General features: G+C 32.5%; 4 protein-coding genes and 1 long non-coding RNA gene across 5 annotated transcripts in view; 3 read left to right on the top strand and 2 right to left on the bottom strand.

Annotated features, from left to right (window-relative positions):
• Nucleotides 1-4,540: 4,540 nt before the first annotated feature.
• LOC143047403 (prefoldin subunit 3-like) lies at nt 4,541-25,217 on the bottom strand. Its single transcript, XM_076220434.1, has 6 exons — nt 25,073-25,217; nt 23,183-23,307; nt 22,639-22,705; nt 20,272-20,370; nt 7,917-8,055; nt 4,541-5,123 (listed from the first exon to the last, which is right to left on the bottom strand). Exons 1-6 carry the CDS (start codon nt 25,154-25,156, stop codon nt 5,059-5,061), a joined length of 579 nt encoding a protein of 192 aa, XP_076076549.1. The 5' UTR covers nt 25,157-25,217; the 3' UTR covers nt 4,541-5,058.
• Nucleotides 6,933-7,864, bottom strand: LOC143047406 (uncharacterized). Its single transcript, XR_012969545.1, has 2 exons — nt 7,593-7,864; nt 6,933-7,478 (listed from the first exon to the last, which is right to left on the bottom strand). It is a non-coding gene; the product is annotated as an uncharacterized LOC143047406 (long non-coding RNA).
• Nucleotides 9,807-11,927, top strand: LOC143047398 (uncharacterized). The gene has a single exon (XM_076220424.1). It carries the CDS (start codon nt 9,934-9,936, stop codon nt 11,611-11,613), a length of 1,680 nt encoding a protein of 559 aa, XP_076076539.1. The 5' UTR covers nt 9,807-9,933; the 3' UTR covers nt 11,614-11,927.
• On the top strand, nt 15,532-17,578 carry LOC143047399 (uncharacterized protein KIAA1958-like). The gene has a single exon (XM_076220425.1). The coding sequence runs from the start codon at nt 15,654-15,656 to the stop codon at nt 16,938-16,940; it is 1,287 nt and encodes a 428-aa protein (XP_076076540.1). The 5' UTR covers nt 15,532-15,653; the 3' UTR covers nt 16,941-17,578.
• Nucleotides 25,184-25,338, top strand: part of LOC143047402 (cullin-5-like) — a 36,768-nt gene continuing 36,613 nt past the window's right edge. The window contains exon 1 of the mRNA XM_076220433.1: nt 25,184-25,266. Coding sequence (XP_076076548.1) covers nt 25,252-25,266 — 15 coding nt within the window. The 5' untranslated portion in view covers nt 25,184-25,251. The remainder of the gene's footprint in view (nt 25,267-25,338) is intronic.

Here is a 25,338-nt window from a genome sequence, read left to right on the forward strand (position 1 = left end):
TTACCAAAATTCAAACTTGATCTGTTTTGCATAATAAGCATTGTGTACAAGTTTCATAACATTTGGTTGAGGCAAGCTTAGGTTAGATAATGGAAACCAATTTAGGAACATTAGGATTTTTTAAAAACAATTTCCTGAAAAAAAAGCTTAAATCATTTGTTAGATGAGTAAAAATTTGTAAAAAATGTTGACACCATGGTATTATGGGAGACCTTTAGTCCTTGATGATGTTTGAGACATCACAACTAAAAATTAAAGAATTTGCTGTAAAATTATCTCCCTTTCATATCAGTTCAAAAATATGTCAAATAACATGTACACAATAACCTTTTATGTTAAAAAAAAAACCTGACCCATGATTTATTATCAAATAAAACAATGTTGAAAACTTAATTAATTTAAACTAGAGGCTCCTGGTAGCTTGTGTTGCTCACCTTGTGGCTAGTCTCTAAACATTGTATTTATATCTGAATTTGTAAGGTGTTCATCTAAATGTTTATAATCAATAAATAATACTTTGCAAAAATGATTCCTGCAATAAGAGATTAATTTTTGCTAAAAAATGAATTCAGAATAGGATGAAAATGATACTTTTCATAGCTTTTCATTGAGAATTGTCTGCAATGATGCATGCTTTCTGTCAAATTAACATTGAATAAGAATCTTCCGTCATCAATATCCTGCAGTCTATTAAAATATGTCTTAAAACTTCAGTGAAGAAACTTCTGGAAAATTGTCCAATCAGAATCAAAGCTGCCTCAGGAAGACATTTTTTCTCCAACCAATCACTACCAAATGAGGACCATTGATATATCCTGTCCACTAAATTTTTTATTACTAGCCCAGTCAATTCTGACAGAAAATTGATATATTGTTTTTACCCCAGTTGTAGAGTTTTAAGTGGAAATATGCGAAAATGGTTTTTAACATGGGTGCAACAATGTGCACAGCAAGCAACAATCATATGGACACACCTTAGTTGTAGACAATGTTGACAAAAGTAATTAAAATTCAATATAATACTATTATGCAGCTTTTATTAGTCGTTTTGTCACTTAATAATTTAACAAAGAAAATGCATTTTTGTCCAAATCAGACATCTTATGAGTAATCTTTATTAATTTATGCTTGTAGGTAGTCAGAATATTATAAACATGTCAACGAAAGTGACATCATACAATATCAGTATTATCTAATTCAATTTTAACCAGTAATATAGTGCTGAATTTATTGCCCAGTATTTCAAACGAAAAGACATAAACTGTCACAACATTTCATAATATGTCAATCTATTTCCGTTTACCGATTTTTATTATGATATATTTTTTTCCTGTGTGTCTTTATCTAAAGGTGTTCTTCTTCAGTGTCAATCTTGATATGTACATGGACAGACAGAAAATAATGTTTAATTATTCCAGTTGTTGTCACAATCTAAGAGTAACATGATTGATTGATTGATTGTTCCTTGCTTATCATTCATTGGTCAATTTCAAATCATGAATAATTTGTTTGTAAGACATATATGTTGCCCGATATACTAATTCAGCTAAAGGTTTTTTTCTTCCAATGGTCTGAAGATTTTTAATACTGACTAGCCACACAAATATTATAATGCCCATTTCAATTGAAAAATTTATGATTCCATGAAACCTGTTAAAAGAATTAATTCTGATTTTTTTTGGTACTCTAAAAAAGCAGTGTTGTGGCTACTCTTGCCAGCTTCTCTGTGTAGTGGTCAAGTTGTTGGTCACCACAATGTGCAATTTTTAATACATGTAATGTATTTTACTTGTAAGACATATGGTATAGCTAAGCTTGTAGCATGAGGGGTTTGTGCACATTTAAACCACAACATTTTGAGCATGAGCTCAATCCGGCTATCTGGACCATTGTTGGCCGTGTTTGTTATTTTGTATGAGTTGGGTTTTGCTGTGATCTGTTGTACTTTCCAATATTTTTTGTTGTTGTTGTGTATTATCTTAATGTATGTTTGATATAAATATTTGGGAAAAATCATATTTGGACTAAAAGAGAATTTATATAAGGTACCAAATACTGTTTATTCGGAAATTTTTGTAAAATTTTTGTTATTGCTAAAACTGCAACACAATTGTAATCACATTTTGGATTTTTTTTTTTTTATATGTATAAAGCCAGATGTTTCTCAGTATCACAGAAATAATAATCGCATTTTGGTCTTAAATGACAAAATTGCAATAACAAATACATGCAATAATTTCTGAATTTACAGTATACAACATCTCTTAACCCTTTCCTCCATTGACATTTTTTTGTACATACTTGATTTGCATAGGATTTTTTCAATAAAAAAAAAATCATCAGGTTTAAAGAATCAATGCATTGCAAAAAGGAATATTTCATCAATGAAATTCAAATCAGATATTCTCTTGAATATCCTTTTTATATTACATACAAACTTTATTAGGTTTGATACAGATTTTTCGTAGGTAAGACGTATCAACTGAGGCACTACACATGCGTCAAAAGGCGTCATTATGGAGTAAAGGGGGTGGCGTCAAAAAGCGTCATTATGGAGGAAAGGGTTAAATGTTACTATCTAATTATCACCTTGAAATAATGCCATATCAATTATAAATAAATTTAATCAAGAACCTCAACAATTTGATATTGTTTCATAGTAAATTTAGCATAATTAAAAAATTAGATATTTCTCTGAACATTAGGTAGGGGTGATCATGATGACTCATCTATCATCAATAATTTATAAGCTTTACTTATGTGACACATAAGCAGACAAGTCATCAAGTCAATTGTTTTGTGGACAGTTGTTTGTGTTTAAGTTTTTTTCACCATTAATCATGGTGTTATATCGATTGATTGATTGTTGGTTGTTTAACGTCCAGTGGCAAATATTTCATGCATATTCAGGACAAGCATGGTGTTATAAAGTCTTTGAAGTTTGAGATTGGCATCTTATGACTTTCTTGACAGTGTGCAAACAAACAACAAAAATCTAAAAAATTCACCAAGGGGCATTACTCAGGATAGATATACTGTAAATTCAGAAATTATTGCAGGGTTTTTATTATTGCGAATAATGCGACAGAGTTGTAAACGCAATAATTAAAACTTGCATTTTGTGTAATATTTAATTTGAATTAAGCAGGATTTTTCTTGAAATCGTAAAAAATGACAAAATTGCAATAATAAATGCACGTAATAATTTTTGAATTTACAGTAACTAAAAATAATGATATCACTATTGTGAGATCCTAATGTTTTAATGGCTGTTTCTAGTTGGTAAATTATCTTCATATACAAAAAAGAAGATGTGGTACCATTACCAATCAGACAACTCTGCAATAAAGACCAAACGACACAAAAATTAACAACTATATGTCAGCATCTTGTAAAGGTACTTGTATAGCCTGTTTAGAGGATTAACATATTGTTGAAATTATGTTACCACAGCAACTAATAAACAAATGAAAAGCATCTTATTTTGCACATGTTGTAACTATTAAATGTAGTATGGGCTTTGCTCAGTGTTAAAGATTGTATGATGACTTATTGTTGTTAACTTCTATTATGTTTGGTCTCTGGTGGAGAGTTGTTGCATTTACAATCCTATCACATCTTCTAATTTTAATGTGAATTTAAAACTCTTTTCTGCTTAACATTTAAAATTTTAAAAAAATTATTCTAAACATATAATATTTTATCACTACAGTGACTGACCTCGAATCTTAACAACCAGGTAAACCTAATAAAGGCTATAATTTATTCAAAATATTTAAAAATAGATCGTGAAAATTTCCAGCCCACAAATTTTGATTCACTTGAATTTATGCAAAAAAAGTATTAAGTACAATTCAGGACTGAAATCTTTACGCATTTTTATTGACATTCACATAAGAAAGTTTTGATATGGGAACTAAACACCAATTGAGTTGAACAAATTTTCTGAAGCGAAAAAGAAATTATAAGGGAAAGGAACTGACAAAACTATTTATCATCCTAAGGCTCACCTGAGGGTCTTCTTTGAATATCATTCAAGGAATTGGTGAACAAAATAAAAGACCATAAAAAATAACTTTGTACTTAGTTTTACTGGATAGCTGTCTCATTTATCATTCCACACTCATATTTTTATATTCAACAATTTTAGAAAATACATCTGCATTTAAGTCTTTCATCTCAATATCAGATCAATGAAATAACAGAAATATTTTTATTTTAAAACCCACTCAAATAAATTACACCTCAACAGAACTATGATCATATGTAGCCAAAAAGGACTTATCAACCCTGATCTCTTACTTCAACACAAAGTCCTCCAAAAGTGGTGGTAAGTAGGTGACAATTTTGCAAAAAACTGACACAACTTTGGTATTGTACAAAAGAAATAATATTAAGGACCATCTTTTCCATGGATCACCAAAAAAATAAAGATTTTGAGAATTCAATGTCAAAATTTTCAATAAAGTATATACAAAACACAATGATTCTTGGTCTTATCTCTCTCTCTCCACACATTCTAAACATATCAAAACACGGCCATTTTCAGTACTTTTATTTGTGTATTTACAAAAAAATTTGTCAATTATAAATATATGTAATAGTACACCACAAATTTTGTTCACATATATAGACTGGTTAAGTCAGTGTTCTAAGCAAAATCACAGGTTATATAATAAGTAGGCAGTAAATATATTAAAATAAACAAACATTGAACCTGTTTTTAAAGTCATAATCTAAATTTTAAATATCTTTAACAGAAACTGTAGCAATGATTTTATAATTTTTTTTTTAATAAAATGTGGTTTTTGTTAGATCTGTGTCGAAAACTTTTTTATTACCAAAGTTGATATTATAAACATTTTTGAATTTGAAAAAGAATTCAGAACTAATAGGAATTGTAACTGAACAAATACAAAAGTTTTTAAAATTATCTCCACTTTCTCTGAACGGTTCATCTCCAATGAATTTCTGCTTGTGTGAGCTGATGTTCCAAATGATAATGCATTGAACACAGTGTAAAAAGCACTATTGCAGACCGGATTTGATGGATTGGTGCTATGATTTGGTAACCTGTAGCGCTTGTCTCCGCTTCACGTCCCAATTATATACTCTAGCCATGTCTGTGATTGGTTAAGGAAATCATACATTATAAAACTCTCCTTAATAAATAAAATAAAATGTTGATAAACTACGACCCAAAACTTGTTTGTGTCAAGAACCTGGACATGGTGTTTTAATTCGACTTAATTTTTTGGTGTTTTAAAGCCACTTTAGGGCTATATCGTTTTTTATTGATGAAGGAAGCCAGAGCCCAGAGAAAACCGCAGACCTTGGATATGGAAACTGACAATCATAGTCAATAAAGGTTGGAGTAGAGTGTGGTTCGAACTCATAACCTCAGTGTTGACTTGCTAGTGATTACAGTAGTAACTACTTTTTTTCTCTTGATAAAATTTTATTCAAATATGTATGTATAAAAACTACTATAAGACCACTTTGCCATCAAGGCCCCCATACCCGTAGCCAGGGGGGGTTCGGGGGTTCGGACGAACCCCCCGCCCTTGAAATCAAATAAGCACTGTTAAAGTCAACGTTTTGTTCAAATTGTGACTGTTAAAAGTCGAGTTCATGAGTCCAACAAACCCCCCCTTGGAAATTCCTGGCTACGGGCCTGGCCCCTGCTGTTTAATTTGATAAGAGTGCTTATATGTCAAAGTAACACAAGATGTAAAGGGATGTATGAGAGCTACCTTCATAATGAATAAAAACAAGAGTGCAAACGCTGAAATGTCTCGCCTTCTTTACTAATCATTGATATTATGTTGATAGACCTAAATATAAAGCTTTATTACAACTGTCACATAAACTCAACATTAACCAAGAAAACGAAACATGGATCAATGAACCATGAAAATGAGGTCAAGGTCAGATGAACCATGCCAGGCAGACATGTACAGCTAACAAATCTTCAATACAACAAATATAGTTGACTTATTGCTTATAAATTAAGAAAAACAGACCAAAACACAAACACTTAACACTTAGCAATGGACCGTGAAAATGAGGTCAAAGTCAAATAAAACCTGTGTAACGGACATATAGATCATAAAATATTTCCATACACCAAATATAGTTGACCTAATGCATACAGTATTAGAAAAATAGACCAAAACTCAAAAACTTAACTTTGACCACTGAACCATGAAAATGAGGTTAAGGTCAGATGACACCTGTCAGCTAGACATGTACACCTTACAATCATTCCATACACCAAATATAGTAGACCTATTGCATATAGTATAAGAAAAACACACCAAAACACAAAAACTTAACTATAACCACTGAACCATGAAAATTAAGTCAAGGTCAGATGACACCTGCCAGTTGGACATGTACACCTTACAGTCCTTCCATACACCGAATATACTAGACCTATTGCTTATAGTATCTGAGATATGGACTTGATCACCAAAACTTAACCTTGTTCACTGATCCATGAAATGAGGTCGAGGTCAAGTGAAAACTGTCTGACGGGCATGAGGACCTTGCAAGGTACGAACATACCAAATATAGTTATCCAATTACTTTTAATAAGAGAGAATTCAACATTACAAAAAATATTAACTCTTTTTTCAAGTAGTCACTGAACCATGAAAATGAGGTCAAGGACATTGGACATGTGACTGACCGAAACTTCGTAACATGAGGCATCTATATACAAAGTATGAAGCATCCAGGTCTTCTACCTTCTAAAATATAAAGCTTTTAAGAAGCTAGCTAACACCGCCGCATCATTATCCCTATGTCGAGCTGTCTGCTACAAAAGTTGCAGGCTCGACAAAAAACACTATCATTGTCATTGAAGGGACAGGAAATAGTATATACATGTACCAATAAGGCAAGAACCCCACAAAAAAGAAAAAAAAAAGAAAATTTAAAAATATATAAGCCCTTTTGAAGAACATTTACAATAAAATTTTAAGAATAAAATTGTTTTCTAATAATCAATCATTAATTCTCACTGAATTGATTGATTGATTGGTAAAGGTTTAAGGCCACTTTTAGCACTTAATTGACTATCTCTTGCTGTCAGTTTTATTGGTGAAGAAAGTCCAAGAGCCTTAGAGAGAACCTCCAACATACAGCAGGAAATCTGACAACCCAAGTCAATTAAGATAGGAGTAAATCGCCTATGCAGCATATCGAGTCTACAACTTCTGTTTTGACAGACAAGTCTTTTAAGAAAAATATCATTACTACATACATATACCAACATATAGGTACCCTGAGTTAGCTATACGCTGGTATTTGTAAAGTAATGTTGTTTTACTTAGACAATGAACCAGGCCAAAGGTACCTATATCTGGTGGTGATGATACACAGTTACCGTGTTTCCAACTTTAGTTACTATATGGATAACTTCTGAACTGTTTGCTGAATTTTCATTACTGCGGAAACAAAATTTTTTGCAAAACCTGAATTTAAATATTTTAACAGCAATTTTTTGCAAAACCTGAATTTAAATATTTTAACAGCAATTTTTTGCAAAACCTGAATTTAAATATTTTAACAGCAATTTTTTGCAAAACCTGAATTTAAATATTTTAACAGCAATTTTTGTCAGAGGCAGATTTAGAGGGGTTGCCCAGGGTGCATAGCCCCCCCCCCTTTTTTCACCCTTTTGAGGGATTATATAAACAATCACTGAAGCATAAATTGAGCGGGCCTCTCTTAGGCAGTCATTGGGACCCCCTTTATGAATATTTATGGATCCGCCACTGCTTGTATGTGCAGCATTTCAAAAATTATAATTACTAATCTTGCATTTTTGTCTTTTGTTCAACAATAATTTTTGAATTTACTGTTAAGTTATTCCTCCTCAGAGTTTGTTATCTATAATTTTGAAAGGATACTGACTTCTAATGTAGTGGTTTGATCTCGGATCAGACACAAATCTTCCTCCACTTGTGCTAAACTTTTATTTGCTGCATCTAGGTTTGTATCTAGTAAGTCATTTGCATCATCTAATGTGTATTCTAACATTACATTTGCCTGCAAAAAAAAAAGAAATAATTCATGATTTTAAATATAAGTTTAAATGCCTTTTTGAAGGTGAATAAACTCAACCAATTCACTCATAAACAAATAAAAGTCAGAAAAGAAATGTTTAATCCTTATAATTCTTCAAAATCATATTTTTCCACACTCATAACTCTATCACACGTAAACTGTATATTTGAGGGTCAGACAGGATAAAGGGAGACAGGGAGTGAGGGGGCTGGAGAAAGGAATAAGGTACCCTCTGTCCGCCCCCTCATATTTGTGTCAGTGCATAGGCCTGGTCGCATTAATATACTTGTTGGTTAAAGCAAAAATATGTACTCCATGAAATTTGATATCGGATAAAAATAAACTACAATAAAAACTCTTATTATCAATCAAAAGAATGTGTTAGTATTTATTATTTAATTTAACAATTAAGGTGCAGTAAAAATCAAGGTTAGGCGGTAAATTATACCGTAAATACCTCCTCCGTTATTTACCAGTGGTATTTACCGGTATTTACAGCCCTAAAAATTTTGTAACCTGTTCGTGCTTTTATCCCCGTCATCTTATTTACATTGGTTACGAAAAGAAGTTTGGTCAATGCCATCTATCAAAAAATAAACAACTTCAATATCAACTACAAGTCCTCTCGACCAATCATATCATTGTATTCCTAATCATGCAAAATAATCACTGAAATCATAAAGTATTTTCTATTATTATGATCTTCTGTTCATGTATGCTGTACATACTATTTCATCATGTTTATATCATTCAAATGCATCATCCCGTATTGCTAAAATATTGCCATCAATATCATGTTATATCAACAAATGCATCATCCTGTATTGCTAAAATATTGCCATCAATATCATGTTATATCAATTTTTGTGACTGTCAAAAGCCTAAATATGTCAACCAACATTATGTCATTTCAATTTTATAATTCTGAAAAGGTGAAACATTCCAACCAACATTGTGGCATATAAATTGTAATTTCCAAAAAGTCTAAATATTCAAACCAACATAAATGACACAAGTAATATTAATTTTGCTATTCTCAAAAATCTATTTATTCTAACCAACATGTGTCATATTAATTTTGTGATTTTTAAAAACTTAGCCAGTTCAATATATAAAACATGTCTAATTTTGTTTACTTAGTTATAAGTAGATAATATAGATACATAAAGCAGGCCTTTATTTTTCTAAAAAGATATGTCACAAATTGGTTTTTTTTTAAACAGACCAATTATGGTATCCAACTACAAAATTATGTAGACATTATGTTTTTTCTCCTTATAGACATTTAAATTCTGTCAGAAGTAAAGAAGGCTAGATTAGAAAAGTAAAGTACAAATGAAGTAGAATAAACCAAACATATTGAATTTAAGGACATTGAAATGACTTGTTCTGAATCAATTTGGAAAAGACGAAAAGAGACAAAAATCAGTTCGATATCAGTTCAAAATACCTAGACTGTGATTTACTAATGTATATCAAGTGTCATGATAACAATAGCAGTTAGCATTAGATAAACATATATTTTTCTATGTTTCCTTTAAATAGATATTCTTCATTTAATATTCACCTAAATAGCTTTTAAAAATTTAAAATAAGTGCTGTATCTTCTTTCTTTAAACCCATGGGTGTGTGTCAATCTTTACTAAAAAGATTTAAAAATCTTATTGTTTGTCATAAAAACTTAGATAATTTTCCAACAAAATCAATTTGTGTGTCTGCATGATAACACTGAAAAGTGTTATCTCCTAAGAGATATTTAAATTTAGCTCATAGTAAAAAATTAAAGAAAACAAAAAACTAGACCAGTTAGCATAGGGAAGTAATAGGGCAGACATATTTTTTTATATCTTACACTTCAAAATGGCTTTTTGTCAATCAATTCAGAAAGGACAGGTTCCATTAAGCTGTGGTCTATGTGAAACAGAGACAAAAATCAGTTTAAAATGCATAGACTGTGATTTACTTATGTGCATCAAGTGTCGCGATAAAGTTCATGCAAAGTTTAAAAATGCAAAGGACCACAGAGTTGTGGATATCAAGGACATTGGACTGTATGCCGAAGAAATGGATTTCACTAATATTAAATGCCGAGATCACACTGGACAAAACTGTTGTTTGTTTTGTGAGTCATGTAATCATTTAGTTTGTCCTCTTTGCATTTCAAAGACACACAATGGGCATTGCTTAATACAAATAAGTGAAAGCTATGAAACCAAACTAAATTGGCTGAAACAAGCACAAGTCAAAGTTCAATCAAACTTGCAAATATTAAACAAATGTGATGCAAAAATAGAAGAGATACAAAAATCTAGAAAGGAAAAGTACAAAGACACTAAGGAGAAAATGAAAGCGAAAATAAATGCTCTGAATATAGTAGATGATGAATTCACTGAGAGAATAGAAACAGAACTGGACCAAAAAAATAGTCTTCACCAGAAATCAATCGAAAAAGAGCAAATAACAGCAAATCAATTGAAAAAGAAAGTTGATGATCAAATTTCTAAATTACAAGATATTATCGATGCTAAAGATGCTGTCGAAGTATTCAGTTGCAGTTGTGACCTTGAGCTGTCCATCTCTAAAGAAATGGAACTACTAGAGCTGAACATTAGCCGTATACCAAAGTTTTGTCCAGAGGAAATAACTCAAGATTTTTTCGGCTCTCTACAAAACAACAAACCAATAAAAATGACTATTTCTGAACAATTTGTTACTGGAGTATCAAGGATTGACAATGTATCAGCATGCTCTGATGAATCCATATGGATCAGTTGCCATAAAAAACCTGGCAAATTAAATAAAGCAATACCTGAAGAAGGAAATCTAAAGGATGTACACAGGATACAAAAACAAGTATTCGACATGGCAATAACTCAATCTGCAGACTTTCTTGTATCTACTGGTTATTCTGAACTTAAACTAGTTAACGACAAAACTGGAGAAATCACTAATACAAAATACAAAGTTGATCAATTACTTATGGTAGCTGTTCATGTGACTAAAAGTAACAAAGTCTTAGTAGGAGCCATTTCAGACTGGTCACCTACACCAGTAAGAAGCTGCATCATAACCATGAATGCAACGGGAGAACCAGAAACTATATATGAACATGACAAAAACAATACACCCATCATTAATTTTCCTTGGAGGATAACAAGTACAAGTAATGGCAGGATATTCATTTTAGACAAACTTTCCAATGATTTTAATGGCCAAGTTGTGGTGTTCAATGAAGGAGATGTCATTCAAGTCTATAAAGGACATTCTGAAATCAATTGCCCTGATAAACCATTTAAACCCACCAATTTTGCAGTAACACCGTTAGATAATATCATTGTAACAAACTTGAATATGGATATATTCCACATTCTGAATAGTTCAGGACAATATATAACCCACTATGATACAGCAGACATAGGTATCATCAATCCGTATTCACTTTGTTTTAGCGAAAAAGGACTTCTCTATATAGGATCCACAACAAAAAAAGGATCAAATGATAAAGCTAAACTATACATAGTGGACATATCTGAAAACTAGAGAACATACTGTGAAATGATAAAGCTATAGTGTACATAGTGAACATATATGTAAATCAGAGAACATACTGTGAAATCATAAAGCTAAAAATTATGTAGTGAACATTTCTCTAAACTACAGAATAATGGATGAAATGATAAAGCTAAATTGTACATAGTGAACATATTTAAAAACTAGAGAAAAACATTGGATGAAACCATAAAGCTAAAATGTACATAAAGAAAATATCTGAAATTAGAGAAAACTGGATTAAATCATAAAGCTAAATTAGATTTAGATTTAATAGATTGAATTAAAAGTGAGCATTCTCTGTATATCATTTTATAGTTTATTTAATGTATTTCTCCCGTCTCTTCAATTATTCATTTTTTCCCACCAACTTATATTACCACTCATTTTGGTGTATAGAGCCAACTGCATTACTGAGATACACAATACATAATAATTGCCTTAGTTCAAGAAAAAACTTTAATATCTGATGGGGAAAAAGAATGAGCAAAGATGAATAATGTGGCTGGTGTATACAAGAAAATAAACATATCATGAAATACCAGGAAAATATTGCTGTTCTTCATCCTGACATCTTAGTTGTTTAAAAAAAAAGTTAAACTGCAATTGCTCACACCTAACTAAAAGTTAAAATGGAATTTATGCAAGCTATGATTTCACCAGTACTCTTTGATATCTAGTGATAACAACAGCTACATATGTTATTAACCCTTTCGCCGACGAGTCCCGGTTTACCGGGATTCACGCTTCAGACAGCTGACGATGAGTCCCGTTTTACCGGGATCGGAATACCTCTTTTATGTTTCCCGCTCAAACAGTGCAAACGTGGGTTATCTTTCTTTGATGGATAACCCGGATGAAAGTGTAAACATTGCGGTTCCGTTTGTTGAAAACCGTGTCAAAATCAGAGGAAATTTACGGAATTTACGAGAATTTGAAATGAGGGAACATTTTTTTTGAAAGAATATGGAAGAATTGAAGCCAAACTAGTATACTTTTTTGACATAAAATGTCGTTTTATGTACAAAACAGTTGGAATGGACATCGATCAGTGTGAGGAATTTGTACAGCCTCATAAAATTTTTCAAAATTTTGCCGTTTTGGGTTAAAAAATTACGATTTGGGGTGAAAGAGTCGAATTTTGAGAATTTCACCTTGCTAATGACGAAAATTTGAAAATTTTGATATTTTATGAAGAAAAAATTGTCAAAACATGAACAAAACTGTGAACATGGTCTTAGTGAATAAAATAAATACACAAATAACTACAAACAAGTTTTTATTGACATTTATTATGAATATTTCCAACTTGAGTAATAGTAGCCAGGGACGCCATCGTCTCAGAGTAGCTTCTGTCTTGGCAGCAATCGGTGAAAGGGTTAAACAATGCTGAAGGAACACTTAAAGAGAAATCTTTTTTTTTCATACATAACTGGTGAAGCCTCCCAAAAAATCATTTAATGCCCTCAAATAAGGTCTATCATTAAGACCAAAAACTGATGATGTTCATTATAAAACTTCCAACATTGCAGGGGCGGATCCAGCCAATTCAAAAAGGGGGGGTTCCGAACCCAGAGTAAAAGGGGGGGGGGTCCAACTATTTGCTCCCATTCAAATGCATTGATTATCCAAAAAAAAGGGGGGTTCCAACCCCCCCCCCCCCCCCCCCAGGATCCGCCACTGCATTGCAGAGATGGGTCCAATTACTTTCAATGTAATTGATTAAATTACAATTACTTTGTTATTTGTACGATTAAATCAAATTAATGATTACTTCATTTCTGAAAGTGTCTGATTAAATTAATGATTACATTGGCAAAGTAATCATGATTACATCTGATTACAATGAATTAAAAAAAAAAAAAAACATTTTGAATGATGAGAATGAATTAACGTTTAATATAACGTTAGTTCTTTTTAGAAAAAAAATTGTTTTATATATTTTAAAATGATAACTTCAAACTTCATCTATTTACTAAACCACAAAAGTTCACTACAGACATAAATGAACATTGTGTCACCTATTACACTTTATCATCATTGATCTCTGAATCATTTTGACTTCAATTGAATATGGCTTTATAAAGAGTTTGCTGTTTGTCTTCTGACCTCTTCCAGACTTTATATGTATTTCAAGGTGCAGTTTTTGGAAGTTAAAATATCGATGAAATAAAGTTAACAGATAAAAATTATGAAAAAAATTAATAGAATTGTTTAAACAAATTTTAAACAAATTACAAGTACTATAAGTCAATGCAATTTACATGTCCAGTCCAAGTACTGCGTACTAGAGTATGTTTACTTTCTATATCAAAATATAAATAATTTGTGAATATTCCTCATGTGTCAATAAAACCTTTGTTACCAATCTTGTAACTTGAAATGTCTCGAAATAACATAAATAAACAGCTGCGCCATGAGACTATGATACGCCCTTCGTCTTTTGTCTTTTGTGAAAGTTTTATGCAATAATCATAAATAGTTTCTGAGATACAGCATGACATGTGGAAAAAACACCTTTTTTACAAAAGAACTCAATAACTCTAGAATAAAATTTTGAATCATCACCAAAAAGTATACAGATCTTGAGATTCATATAACTAAGAAGTGTGTAAAGTTTTAAGCAATAATCATATTAAAATCGTTTATGAGATATGGTGCGACATGTGAAAACCCACCCCCCCCCTTTTTAACAAAAAACTCAATAACTCTAAAATTAAATTTTGAATCATCACCAAAAAGTATAAAGATCTTTGGATTGATATTATTAAGAAGTGTGTGAAGTTTAAAGCAATAATCAGAAATCATTTTGAGATACAGCATGACATGTGAAAAATACACACCCCTGTTTTAGTTATAAAGTCCCATAACTCAAAAAGTTTACATCCTATTTTCACCAAAAAGTATACAGATCGTTTGACCATCATAAGAAACAACTATGTAGAGTTTCCTGAAATTAGGATAAGCGGAGCGACATGTCAACGCCGGACAGACGGACATTTGTATACCATAATACGTCCCGTCAAAATTTTGAAGGGCGTATAAAAAATGTAGTGCACCTTTTAAAATAACCCGCTACGAGGGTTATTCAGTGTGCAGGGCTCACGCTACCAGGCTACTTTGGTGAAGAAGTCGCTTTCCCGACCATCACTTCGCTTTCCTCGACCCCCAAAAGCGAAAACAAGTCGCCCTGTTCTTGACAATACTCGCTTTCAGTCGATTCCGTCATCAGAAATTTTCAATTTTTACCAAGTTGATGAAACATCAATTTTTTATTGATAATTAAAGAAATTTAGACATAAACGATTCATTATCTTAAGAAAAGAGGTTGAAGCATTGTCTTTGCAGTGTGTAGCAGGTTATTTGATAAAAATACAACTTTTTATCACTTCGTGCATTTTCGCAAGTTCTGGTGCTTGTTACTCGAAAAAGTATATCAACCTAAATTTCAGCGGCAAAATAAGTTTGTTACTTCATTTACGTGATAAATGTTGCCTGCAGTAAATGTTTAATCCATTTATTGCATTAAAAACGTCATGTTCCTTTCCAAATAACTTGTCAAACATCTTTTATTTTTGTAAATTTTCTTGCATTCGTCCGCCATTGACAGATTTCTAAACTACAGATCTGAACCGGACCAGCTATGACCGAAATCCGTACTTTTACAATAATTACTATGGAAGCACGGATAGAACAGCTGACAGAAGAATATTGATCCCAAAGGGAACAATTACGTATTCCACATGCATTAAGAGACTTTTGGTTACATCTAATTGATTGGTGTATATAATTCCACCTCATGTGTTAATGCTGTCTTTTGATTGGATGAAAGCCATGGTATTTTTCACCAATTTTCTATTTATTGGGATTTTTTTCCTCTGCCGGGGAATTTGCTCTTAGGGAATTCCATGTGCCGGGGTATTTGCTAGCAAATACCATGGCAGATGGAAAATACCTTGTCTAAATATAACTCATCTTTCGAAGACCTCTAGACTTTACATGGCAATATCGATAAGTACACATACACACGCATGATACACACGATGGAAAACATGGCAGACGACGTTTCAACAAGACAAGCTCAAAATCGCTTTGGAGATGCATCTGAAGATGACGTTTATCATCTTTTAACCAACATTAATTCTAAGAATACTGCAAAGTCAACAAAATTTGCAGTGAAATTGTTACGGGATTATTGTTTGGCAAAGGAACTTGATGTTGAATTTGAAAATTTGCCGGTGTCAGAATTGTGTACACTCTTGAAAGGATTTTATATCAACTTGCGGCGCCATAACGGAGAACTCTATACTCGTAGCAGTTTCTTAGTGGTTCGTCAGAGCTTGAATAGGTTTCTCAGAAATCCACCAGTTAGTAAATCTTTTAATATCATGGCAGATTCTACTTTCAATAATGCCAACGATGCATTCAAAGCCATGTGTAAAAAAATGAGACAAGAAGGAAAGGGAAAGATTCAACATAAACCAAGTATTCAGAAAGGTGATATAGTCAAACTTTACAATCATCCTCGTGTATTTAATCCTAACATACCTACTGGACTGCTTAACAAGGTGTTCTTTGAAGTCATGCTGTATTTTTGTCGTAGGGGACAAGAAAACTTGAGAGACCTGAAAGTGTCCGATTTTGACATTTTAACCGATGATTCTGGTAAGCGCTATGTTAGTAAAGTTACATCAGAGTTAACAAAAAATCATCAGGGTGCCCAAACTGAGGAATTTGAACCCGAAGGGAGTAGAATGTATGAAACAAAAACTGCAATGTGCCCACTGGCATCTTTTGTTAGATATTTAGAGAAAAGAAACCCAAATTGTTCTGCGCTATTGCAAAGACCTAAGGATGAATTTGATGAGAATGGTAATAGTTGGTTTCAAAACAAGCCATTGGGTAAAAACACACTTGGTGATATGATGACTTCTATTTCTAAAGCTGCCAGTTTGTCCAAAGTCTATAGTAACCATTGTATTCGTGCAACTTGCATTACGCTTTTGAATGAAGCAGGATTTGAAGGACGCCACATTATCACTATATCTGGCCACCGTAGTGAGGAAAGTATCAAATCTTATTGCCGTGACACAACAAACAAACAGAAACGAGAAATGTCTAAATTTGTGTCTGAATTTACCACCGTTACTGAAACTCAAAGTGAAAATCTTACTGTAGAATTCGACAACAGTGTAACGGAGGATGAATTGGTTCTCTCCGCTTCACAAACTGATGAAATTATTGATGAAATAGTGCAGGGAGAAGTGGAGCTTCAACCGTTAACGGATATCACAAATATTCCAAACACAAATCAATAGGTGAAAATTGACTCTAAAGTTGCTCCTCATTCAACAGGATCTGGTTTCATGTTTCACGACTGCAATGTTACCATTAATATGGTTCAGCCATAAACATTTCGACGCGTCTGTTGGCTTATTGACCTAAAGCGCCATTAATTTGAAAGTTTATCGTTGGAATTTTAAATTTTACATTTACAAGTTACTGACTCGTTACATGTATTTTAATTTGTTAAAAATATTTTGAAATATTTAATATCAATTATCAAACATATATTATGATTTGTGTTATATCTTATATTGTGCCTAAGTGTCAAGATATGAATTCGAAATCAGAAAGTCCAAATTTCGTCTTTTGCAACTCGAATTTACTCATAAAACGTATACAAAGAAAGGCGTGAATGTATCTTTTATTGCTGTTCTTCATCCAGATGTCACTGTTAGTTTGGACCTATATCCAACAGAAATTGCAAAATATTATCCCCAGCTGAAAATATTGTTCATTTCTTTAAAGGTTTTTTTGCTATTCTTCATCTTGAATCACATTTTGTGTTGGTAGGATTTTGTGTCATTTGAGCCTGTCACACAGTAGTTAGTAGGTTTAATTTGTTTAAGTCACGATGGTTATCAGGCTTTGTCATAAGCTGTGTTATTTTATTTGACCCACTAAAAATCCATTCTGTAATATAATTTAAACTTCATACTAGACTATTAACAGTTTAGTTTAAAAACAAGATTATTGTACAGTGAGGAACACGGAACAGCTGATTACAATATATACATATACAAGTAGCAAATATTAAACAGTCAAGCAGGACCTGATTACAAAAATTATCTGCGGTCAAGACTGATACTGATACAAAAAAAATAATTTGGTGTAGCAAATATTAAACAGTCAAGCAGGACCTGATTACAAAAAAACTGAAGTCAAGACTAATACTGATGCAAAAAAAAAGCATTTGGTGTAGCAAATATTAAACAGTCAAGCAGGACCTGATTACAAAAAAACTGAAGTCAAGACTAATACTGATACAAAAAAAAAGCATTTGGTGTAGCAAATATTAAACAGTCAAGCAGGACCTGATTACAAAAAAAATGAAGTCAAGACTAATACTGATACAAAAAAAAAGCATTCGGTGTAGCAAATATTAAACAGTCAAGCAGGACCTGATTACAAAAAAACTGAAGTCAAGACTAATACTGATACAAAAAAAAAGCATTCGGTGTAGCAAATATTAAACAGTCTAGCAGGACCTGATTACAAAAAAAAATTCTGAAGTCAAGACTGATACTCATACAAAAAAAACATTTGGTGGAGTTTAACAATTATATCATGCTTACGAGGGGTATTTTTAAGAAATATCGGTTTTGAGGTCAATTCTGAGGTCAAGATAGAAACAAAGGACATTCAGTGGAATTAAACAATTATATCATGCTTACAAGGGGTATTTGCCAAAAATACCGGTTTCGAGGTAAACAAATTTCCCTCGCCTAACGGCTCTGGAAATTTGTTTACCTCTCAACCGGTATTTTTGGCAAATACCCCTTGTAAGCATGATATATTTGTATATAATTCCCTTTATTTTTTATGGATTGTTTCAAAGTTGCTAAACTCTGAGACTATTTAAATATATTATGGCCCAGCTTAGTAACTTTTATATTTTTTATGAAAAACACTGAATTTCATACACAAGATAGATTTGAATTAAATTGTAATTGATATATTATAATTTCTTTACATTTTTTAAAATAAAAAAATATTTTTTTTAGTGCTACATATTAAAAATTTAGTTGGTAGTTTATCACTTTTTTTATTTGAAATGTTACTTTAATTGTATACTCAGATATGAATTGAATAATATAAAAAGAACATTATTTACATGTAACCCTTTATACTATAGTAAAATCCAAACATTGTAGCGCACTGCGCGATTGAGCACTTCTCTTTCAAATTTCACCAGTTCACCCTATCAGTTTCAAAAAGAAAGGTCATTTCTCCCTATAATTCTGAAGTAGTGTGAGCCCTGGTGTGCACCACATTTTTTATGTTATCTCTTCATAGACAGAAAAAAATATAACAGTCATTTCTTAAATAAATTATGTGTATTTAGGAATTTTCTGAATTTACCCTCATCAAGATGATTAAAACCACAATTTTTTTGAAATACAGGGATGTATTTATACAATATGTACATATCAACATTAGATGTTGTTTAAAGATTTTATTATAATAAAGTAAGGGCTATTCCAGAAAAAAATGTATGAGGGGGTTGGAAGGCAGTTTTTGTCAGCACCCACCACCCAGACAATTGTAATTGAGAATTATAGTGCATTATAGTGTGAAAAGTTGCTCTGATACCCATCACCCATGTATTATTAATATAATGTGCCTTCCAACCCCCCCCCATACATTTTTTTCTGGAATAGCCCTAATGTAATTCAATAGACAACACGGACAAACCTATTGATTCTTAGTACAAGAAAACATGTTTTTCAAAGAATGTTTTTTTAAAGATATTTCTGTTTGACTTCAGTGAAAAAAACTACTGATATATGCAGACTAAGCAGTTGGTCTTAACAAAAATACATGTAAGCATTTTTCAACTGTTTTATAGTAACTATTGGGATTTTTTTTTCAAATTTACTATAAAAGGGAAATAACCCATGAAAATATAAATCACACAAATTGGTCTAACTTTGGCATACTCAACTACTTCAAACTACACTCTTCCACATGTACATCACTTGCAATCTATATAGAGATGGCATTTGCTATAAATTTTAAATCTAAATAAAATGTCTTCATAGAAATAATTCTCATTACATGAAAATTATAGTAAAATTACTGTCAGAAATAATCAGCAGTAAATGATGACTTTCTGCCCTTTAAAACTTATCTCAGTATGAAAACTTACAAGCAAACTATCTTTGAGGGTGGTAAGGAAGTGTCCTGATCCTGAAATCCCAGACTTAAAAACATGAAATCCTAAGGTCCCGAATTCAAATAAATTTAAATCCTTTCATCCCAAAATTCGAAGAAAGAATTCTCGGATACAGAAAGGGTCAATCCGAAAATCCCGAGATTAAAAACGCCCGATCCTGGAGTCTAGTTAAAGGTCCTATCCCCCCTCATCTTTGTTCATGAAATTAAGATTTGGCTAAAAAAAGATACTACTGACCATGAGCAGACAGTTTTGATAGAGTTATTTTAGCTTTTGCTATAAAAACTAACAACTAACCATAAGCAGACTTTTTTAGTCAGAGAATGTTTAACTATAGCAATAACGACTTGCCCCTCACCATTAAAAGACAATTTGTTGAAAAAATTCTCACTATTGCAATAACAACTTACCCCTAGCCATAAGCAGACTTTATTTGTTGGAGGAATTTTAGCTTTTGCATAAACCTGATCTGATAACAAAAACTGGGTTTCCATAGGATCGGTGGATTCCTACAAAATAAGATAACAAGGGTAATGGATTATATCATAATAAACAAGAATGTGTCCTTAGTACACGAATGCCCCACTCGCACTATCATTTTCCATGTTCAATGGACCGTGAAATTGGAGTAAAAACTCTAATTTGGAATTAAAATTAGAAAGATCATATCATAGGGAACATGTGTACTAAGTTTGAAGTCGATTGGACTTCAACTTCATCAAAAACTACCTTGACCAAAAACTTTAACCTGGAGCGGGACAGACGGACGGACAGACGGACGGACGGACAGAGGGACGGACGAACGAACAGACGCACAGACCAGAAAACATAATGCCCCTCTACTATCGTAGGTGGGGGCATAAAAAGAAAACATAGATCTCTGGAAATTCCTGTAGTATCCCAGTAAAAAAACATTTAAAAACAAGAATGTGTCCTCAGTACACGAATGCCCCACTCGCACTATCATTTTCTATGTTCAGTGGACCGTGAAATTGGGGTAAAATCTCTAATTTGGCATTAAAATTAGAAAGATCATATCATAGGGAACATGTGTACCAAGTTTGAAGTCGATTGGACTTCAACTTCATCAAAAACTACCTCGACCAAAAACTTTAACCTGAAGCGGGACAGACGGACGAACGGACGCACAGACCAGAAAACATAATGCCCCTCTACTATCGTAGGTGGGCATAATAAAATAAAATGCTTCATTGTTCGCAGTCTGATACGACCACAGAGGTTGAACCCTGAACAGTTGGGGCAAATTTTGACATAAAATTCAAGCTTGATACTGTCTGAATTTGGATTGTGATCAAATTTTTGACATAATATAGGATTTTTACACAAATTAAATGTGGTAAAAGATCTGAAAAATCTATTGCCCAATACTGTGCAATTGAAGATTTCTTCTTGGCCCTTTTCAAATATTTGAAATTTGAAAAATTTTGAAAAGAAAATAAAAAGAACCCCTTCAAAATATTAGAGAAATAGTCCCCCTCCCTTAGAGCAATTACCCCAAACTCAATCCAGCCTACCTTTCATGGTATGGAACCTCCTAGTACAATTTAAGAGAGATCCATACACTTATACATACACTACAGCTCAGGTGGATTTTGCTTTGTCCACCTGTCCACAGTGGGAGTGGGCACCGGGTGGGCAAAATTTCTAGCTTGTCCACTCTGCCCACCCATAGGAGTGGGCATGTAATTTCTTCTGTTCAAATAAAAGACTGGCAAGTACAGTCAATTGAAAAAAGCAGATAAGCATTTGTAATCCCTATTTTTACAAAAAAGAGATTATAGCTAGGGTGGGCACGAGTGGGCTGCCCACGGTGGGCCGTTGTAAAAAGCAAAATCCACCCGGGCTGTTGTGTAAGTTATTGTCTGGAAGCTAGAAAATGCTTGTTTTTAGCCCCTAATTCTTAAACTGTTGGTACCATACTCCCAAATATCAAATCTAACCTTCCTTTTGTGGTATTGAACCTTCTTGTAAAATTTCATAGATATTCATTCACTAAACTAAAGGTATTGTCCAGAAACAAATGTGAATAGGACAACGACAACAACGATGATGATGCAGACGACATCATAGCATTATACTACACCCCTCCAAAATAAAATGTGGTCATATAAAAACAGACCAAAACGCAAAAACTTAACTTTGACCACTGAGCCATTAAAATGAGGTCAAGGACAGACAACATAAACCAGTTGGATATGTATGTATACTTACAATTATCCCTACACCAAATATCTGAGACCTATTGCTTATAGTATCTGAGATATGGAATTAACCATGAAAACTTTTCCTTGTTCACTGATCCATGACACGAGGTCGAGGTCAAGTGAAAACTGTCTGACGGGCAAGAAGACCTTGCAAGGTAGGCACATACCAAAAATATAGTTATCCTATTACATGTATTACTCATAATAAGACAGAAATTAAAAATACTTAAAATCTTAACTTTTTTTCAAGTAGTCAAGGACAATGGACGTATGACAGATGGAAACTTCATATCATAAGGAATCTATATACAAAGTATAAAGGATCTAGGTTTTCTACATTCTGAAATATTGAGATTTTCAGAGGCTAGCTAACACCACCACTGCCATCGCTGGATCACTATCCCTATGTTGAGTTGAACAAAATACTAATTCTTCTTTGTTTTTATTTTCTCTAGCATATATTTAATGTTTCCTTCTCTTTTTTGCAGTTCTCAAATAAAAACATTTCATGGATGCATGAATATAAAATATAAATAGTTATGCTAGACTTACCTTCCTTGACTGTAAATGTTTAACAATGTCTAATGAAGTTTTAATGTCTGGGATCTGTTGTTTCAATCTGAAAACAAAACTTCTTATATCAATCATTACATTCAAAATGACTAATTAATCAATTGATTGATTAATTAATGCATTGATAAATTAATCAATTGGTTAATAAATTGATTAATTATTTGTTTTGTTTAGGTATTTTGTCTATTTATGCCATCATGTCTGATTGACTTGCACATTTTTGACAATATAATGGAATTCTATGCAACTGTTATAAAAGTGAGAGGTTTGGTTAGTTATAAAACCAGTTCTAATCCACCAATTTCTACATTAGGAAAAGCCTGTGCCAAGTCAGGTATATGACAGTTGTTTTCCATCCGTTAGATGTGTTTGAGCTTTTTATTTTGCAATTGCATATGAGACTTTTCATTTTGAATTTCCCTTGAAATTCAGTATTTTTTTTTATTTTACTTTTCTTTCAGACATTATATCCTAATAAATATAACATGTAAACTAAAAGTAATCCTAATATTTATAAACAAACCTGCTTTTCTTTGTTAATATATTATATTCCATAAATTTATATTTCCTATGTTGTTCATCCAGCCTTACTAAAACATTTTCAGCCGATTCATTTTCTTCTCTCTTCATAAAACTATCAACATCTTCCTGCAAATATAATTAATGCACCAATCAAGCCAATGGAAATAATGATATGCATAGATATGTTAGGTATCAAGTGTATTAAAACGTTCAAACCTGCTGCATTTGTTTGCACCTGTCCTACATGTACATGTAAGTCAGGAATCTGATATTCAGTTATTGACGTTTGTTGATGTGGTTCATAAACGTTTCCTTTTTTTTTTACAGATTAGTCCTTTGGTTTGTATGGTTTACACTAGTAATTTTTTTTGGGCCCTTTATAGCTTGCTGTTAGGTGTGAGCCAAGGATCAGTAAAACAAAACTGATAAATTAATGAATTTAAAGCTGATGTACATGTACCATAACATAGAGGACATTGTGTAAAATTTACTGTCACACTGAAATGTTATATTCAAGCAGTTCCTATCAAACTTTATCATGAACAGAAAAGTTAACATTGAAAATTGGTAATTAATTCACAGGGTCTCAAATTAAAACGTTAGTCATGTACCATGTGTACTGACACTAAAGTAGCTAAATACATATATAAATATAGACAGCATTGATCTCTCAAACGGACTATAGCAGAAAACTAAAACATTGAAATTGCATATTATTCGGTCATAACCTAAGGGGCAGGACCTCGACCTCTTGTTAATCTGATGTGAAGTGGTAGTAATGCAACTTTTAAAAAAATATAACATTGATAAATCACAAGAAGTTTCTAAAAAACAGACTTAAACAGAATTTCTTTTCAATTATTGTTGTCGCCAACAACTGCCTCGCCCTCTGTGACTTTCAATCAATCACTATCAGACAAGACAAAATTCACACATCCTCAACCAGGCACAAGACACCACTCAACCATATGAATGAAAGGAGTATTGCAACCCAAGCAAAAGCATTAGGTCAACAGAACACTGCTATAGTCGCCGTCAGCTGAAATTCGTAGCGGTTATCGGTAAAAATAATCTAAACTATCAATCGCGTTCACTCGAGATATAGTTTTTTTACATTCCATTCATAAATCGCAAAAAGAAAAACAACTACTGACCTACCTTTTAAGTGATCGCACTGTAATAATCCTGACCTTCACTTTTTCATAGACGATTTTGAATGGTGGAATCAGCCATTGTTTTTACCGGAAGTGTTTCCGTGGAGTTCAATTTCATAAAATTTGCATAAAGCGCGGGAAACCTTATCACATCAATGAAAGGAACATTTCAGGAAACTGCGTACAGTGACGAATGTCATATGTAAACAAATGATCCTCATAGAAACGAAGATGGCGGAATTACAATGGAAAATATTCTGGAAAATGTGAAGGTCAGGATTATTACAGTGTGATCACTTAAAAGGTAGGTCAGTAGTGGTTTTTCTTTTTGCGATTTATGAATGGAATGTGAAAAACTATATCTCGAGTGAACGCGATTGATAGTTTAGATTATTTTTACCGATAACCGCTACGAATTTCAGCTGACGGCGACAATACATAATAGTGATACATTTTATACATTCATATCCTTCAATTTCCATAAGTTTAATATGTGCAAACACCTACATGTATTAGTAAAAATGAAATAACCTGAACAAAATATCAAAAAATATATAACAGAGATACTAAAATTAAAGAATTCGTGTTTTATTACAACTGTATGATGACACAACACGTGGGTATAAGTTTTTGTTTGGTCATGAATGTATGTCTATGGGGATATATAAACAATCACAAATAAGTTTTTCAACTGAAAGGATAATAATGTTTTGTGTGTGTTGAATAAAGCATCATACTACAAATTCTGCTAAAGGAATGCTCGAATTAGCCTTCAATTCTGATTTATCTGCAGATTCTGCTTTGGAATCACCCGTAGCCATGATGCTTGCTGAAAATAACGTGTATTCGGAAGTCTTCTCGGCCTTGTGTATCAATACACCGAAAACAACCGATAGATACGAGAGGAATTATAAATATGGCGATGTTGAGGGTAATGACTGAAAAATATCCTTCTTTGTTTATATACAAATGTGACACATATAGAATCTTCAAAAACAGTTTA

Source organism: Mytilus galloprovincialis, chromosome 10 (assembly GCF_965363235.1).
Source record: "Mytilus galloprovincialis chromosome 10, xbMytGall1.hap1.1, whole genome shotgun sequence".
Lineage (NCBI taxonomy): Eukaryota > Metazoa > Mollusca > Bivalvia > Mytilida > Mytilidae > Mytilus > Mytilus galloprovincialis.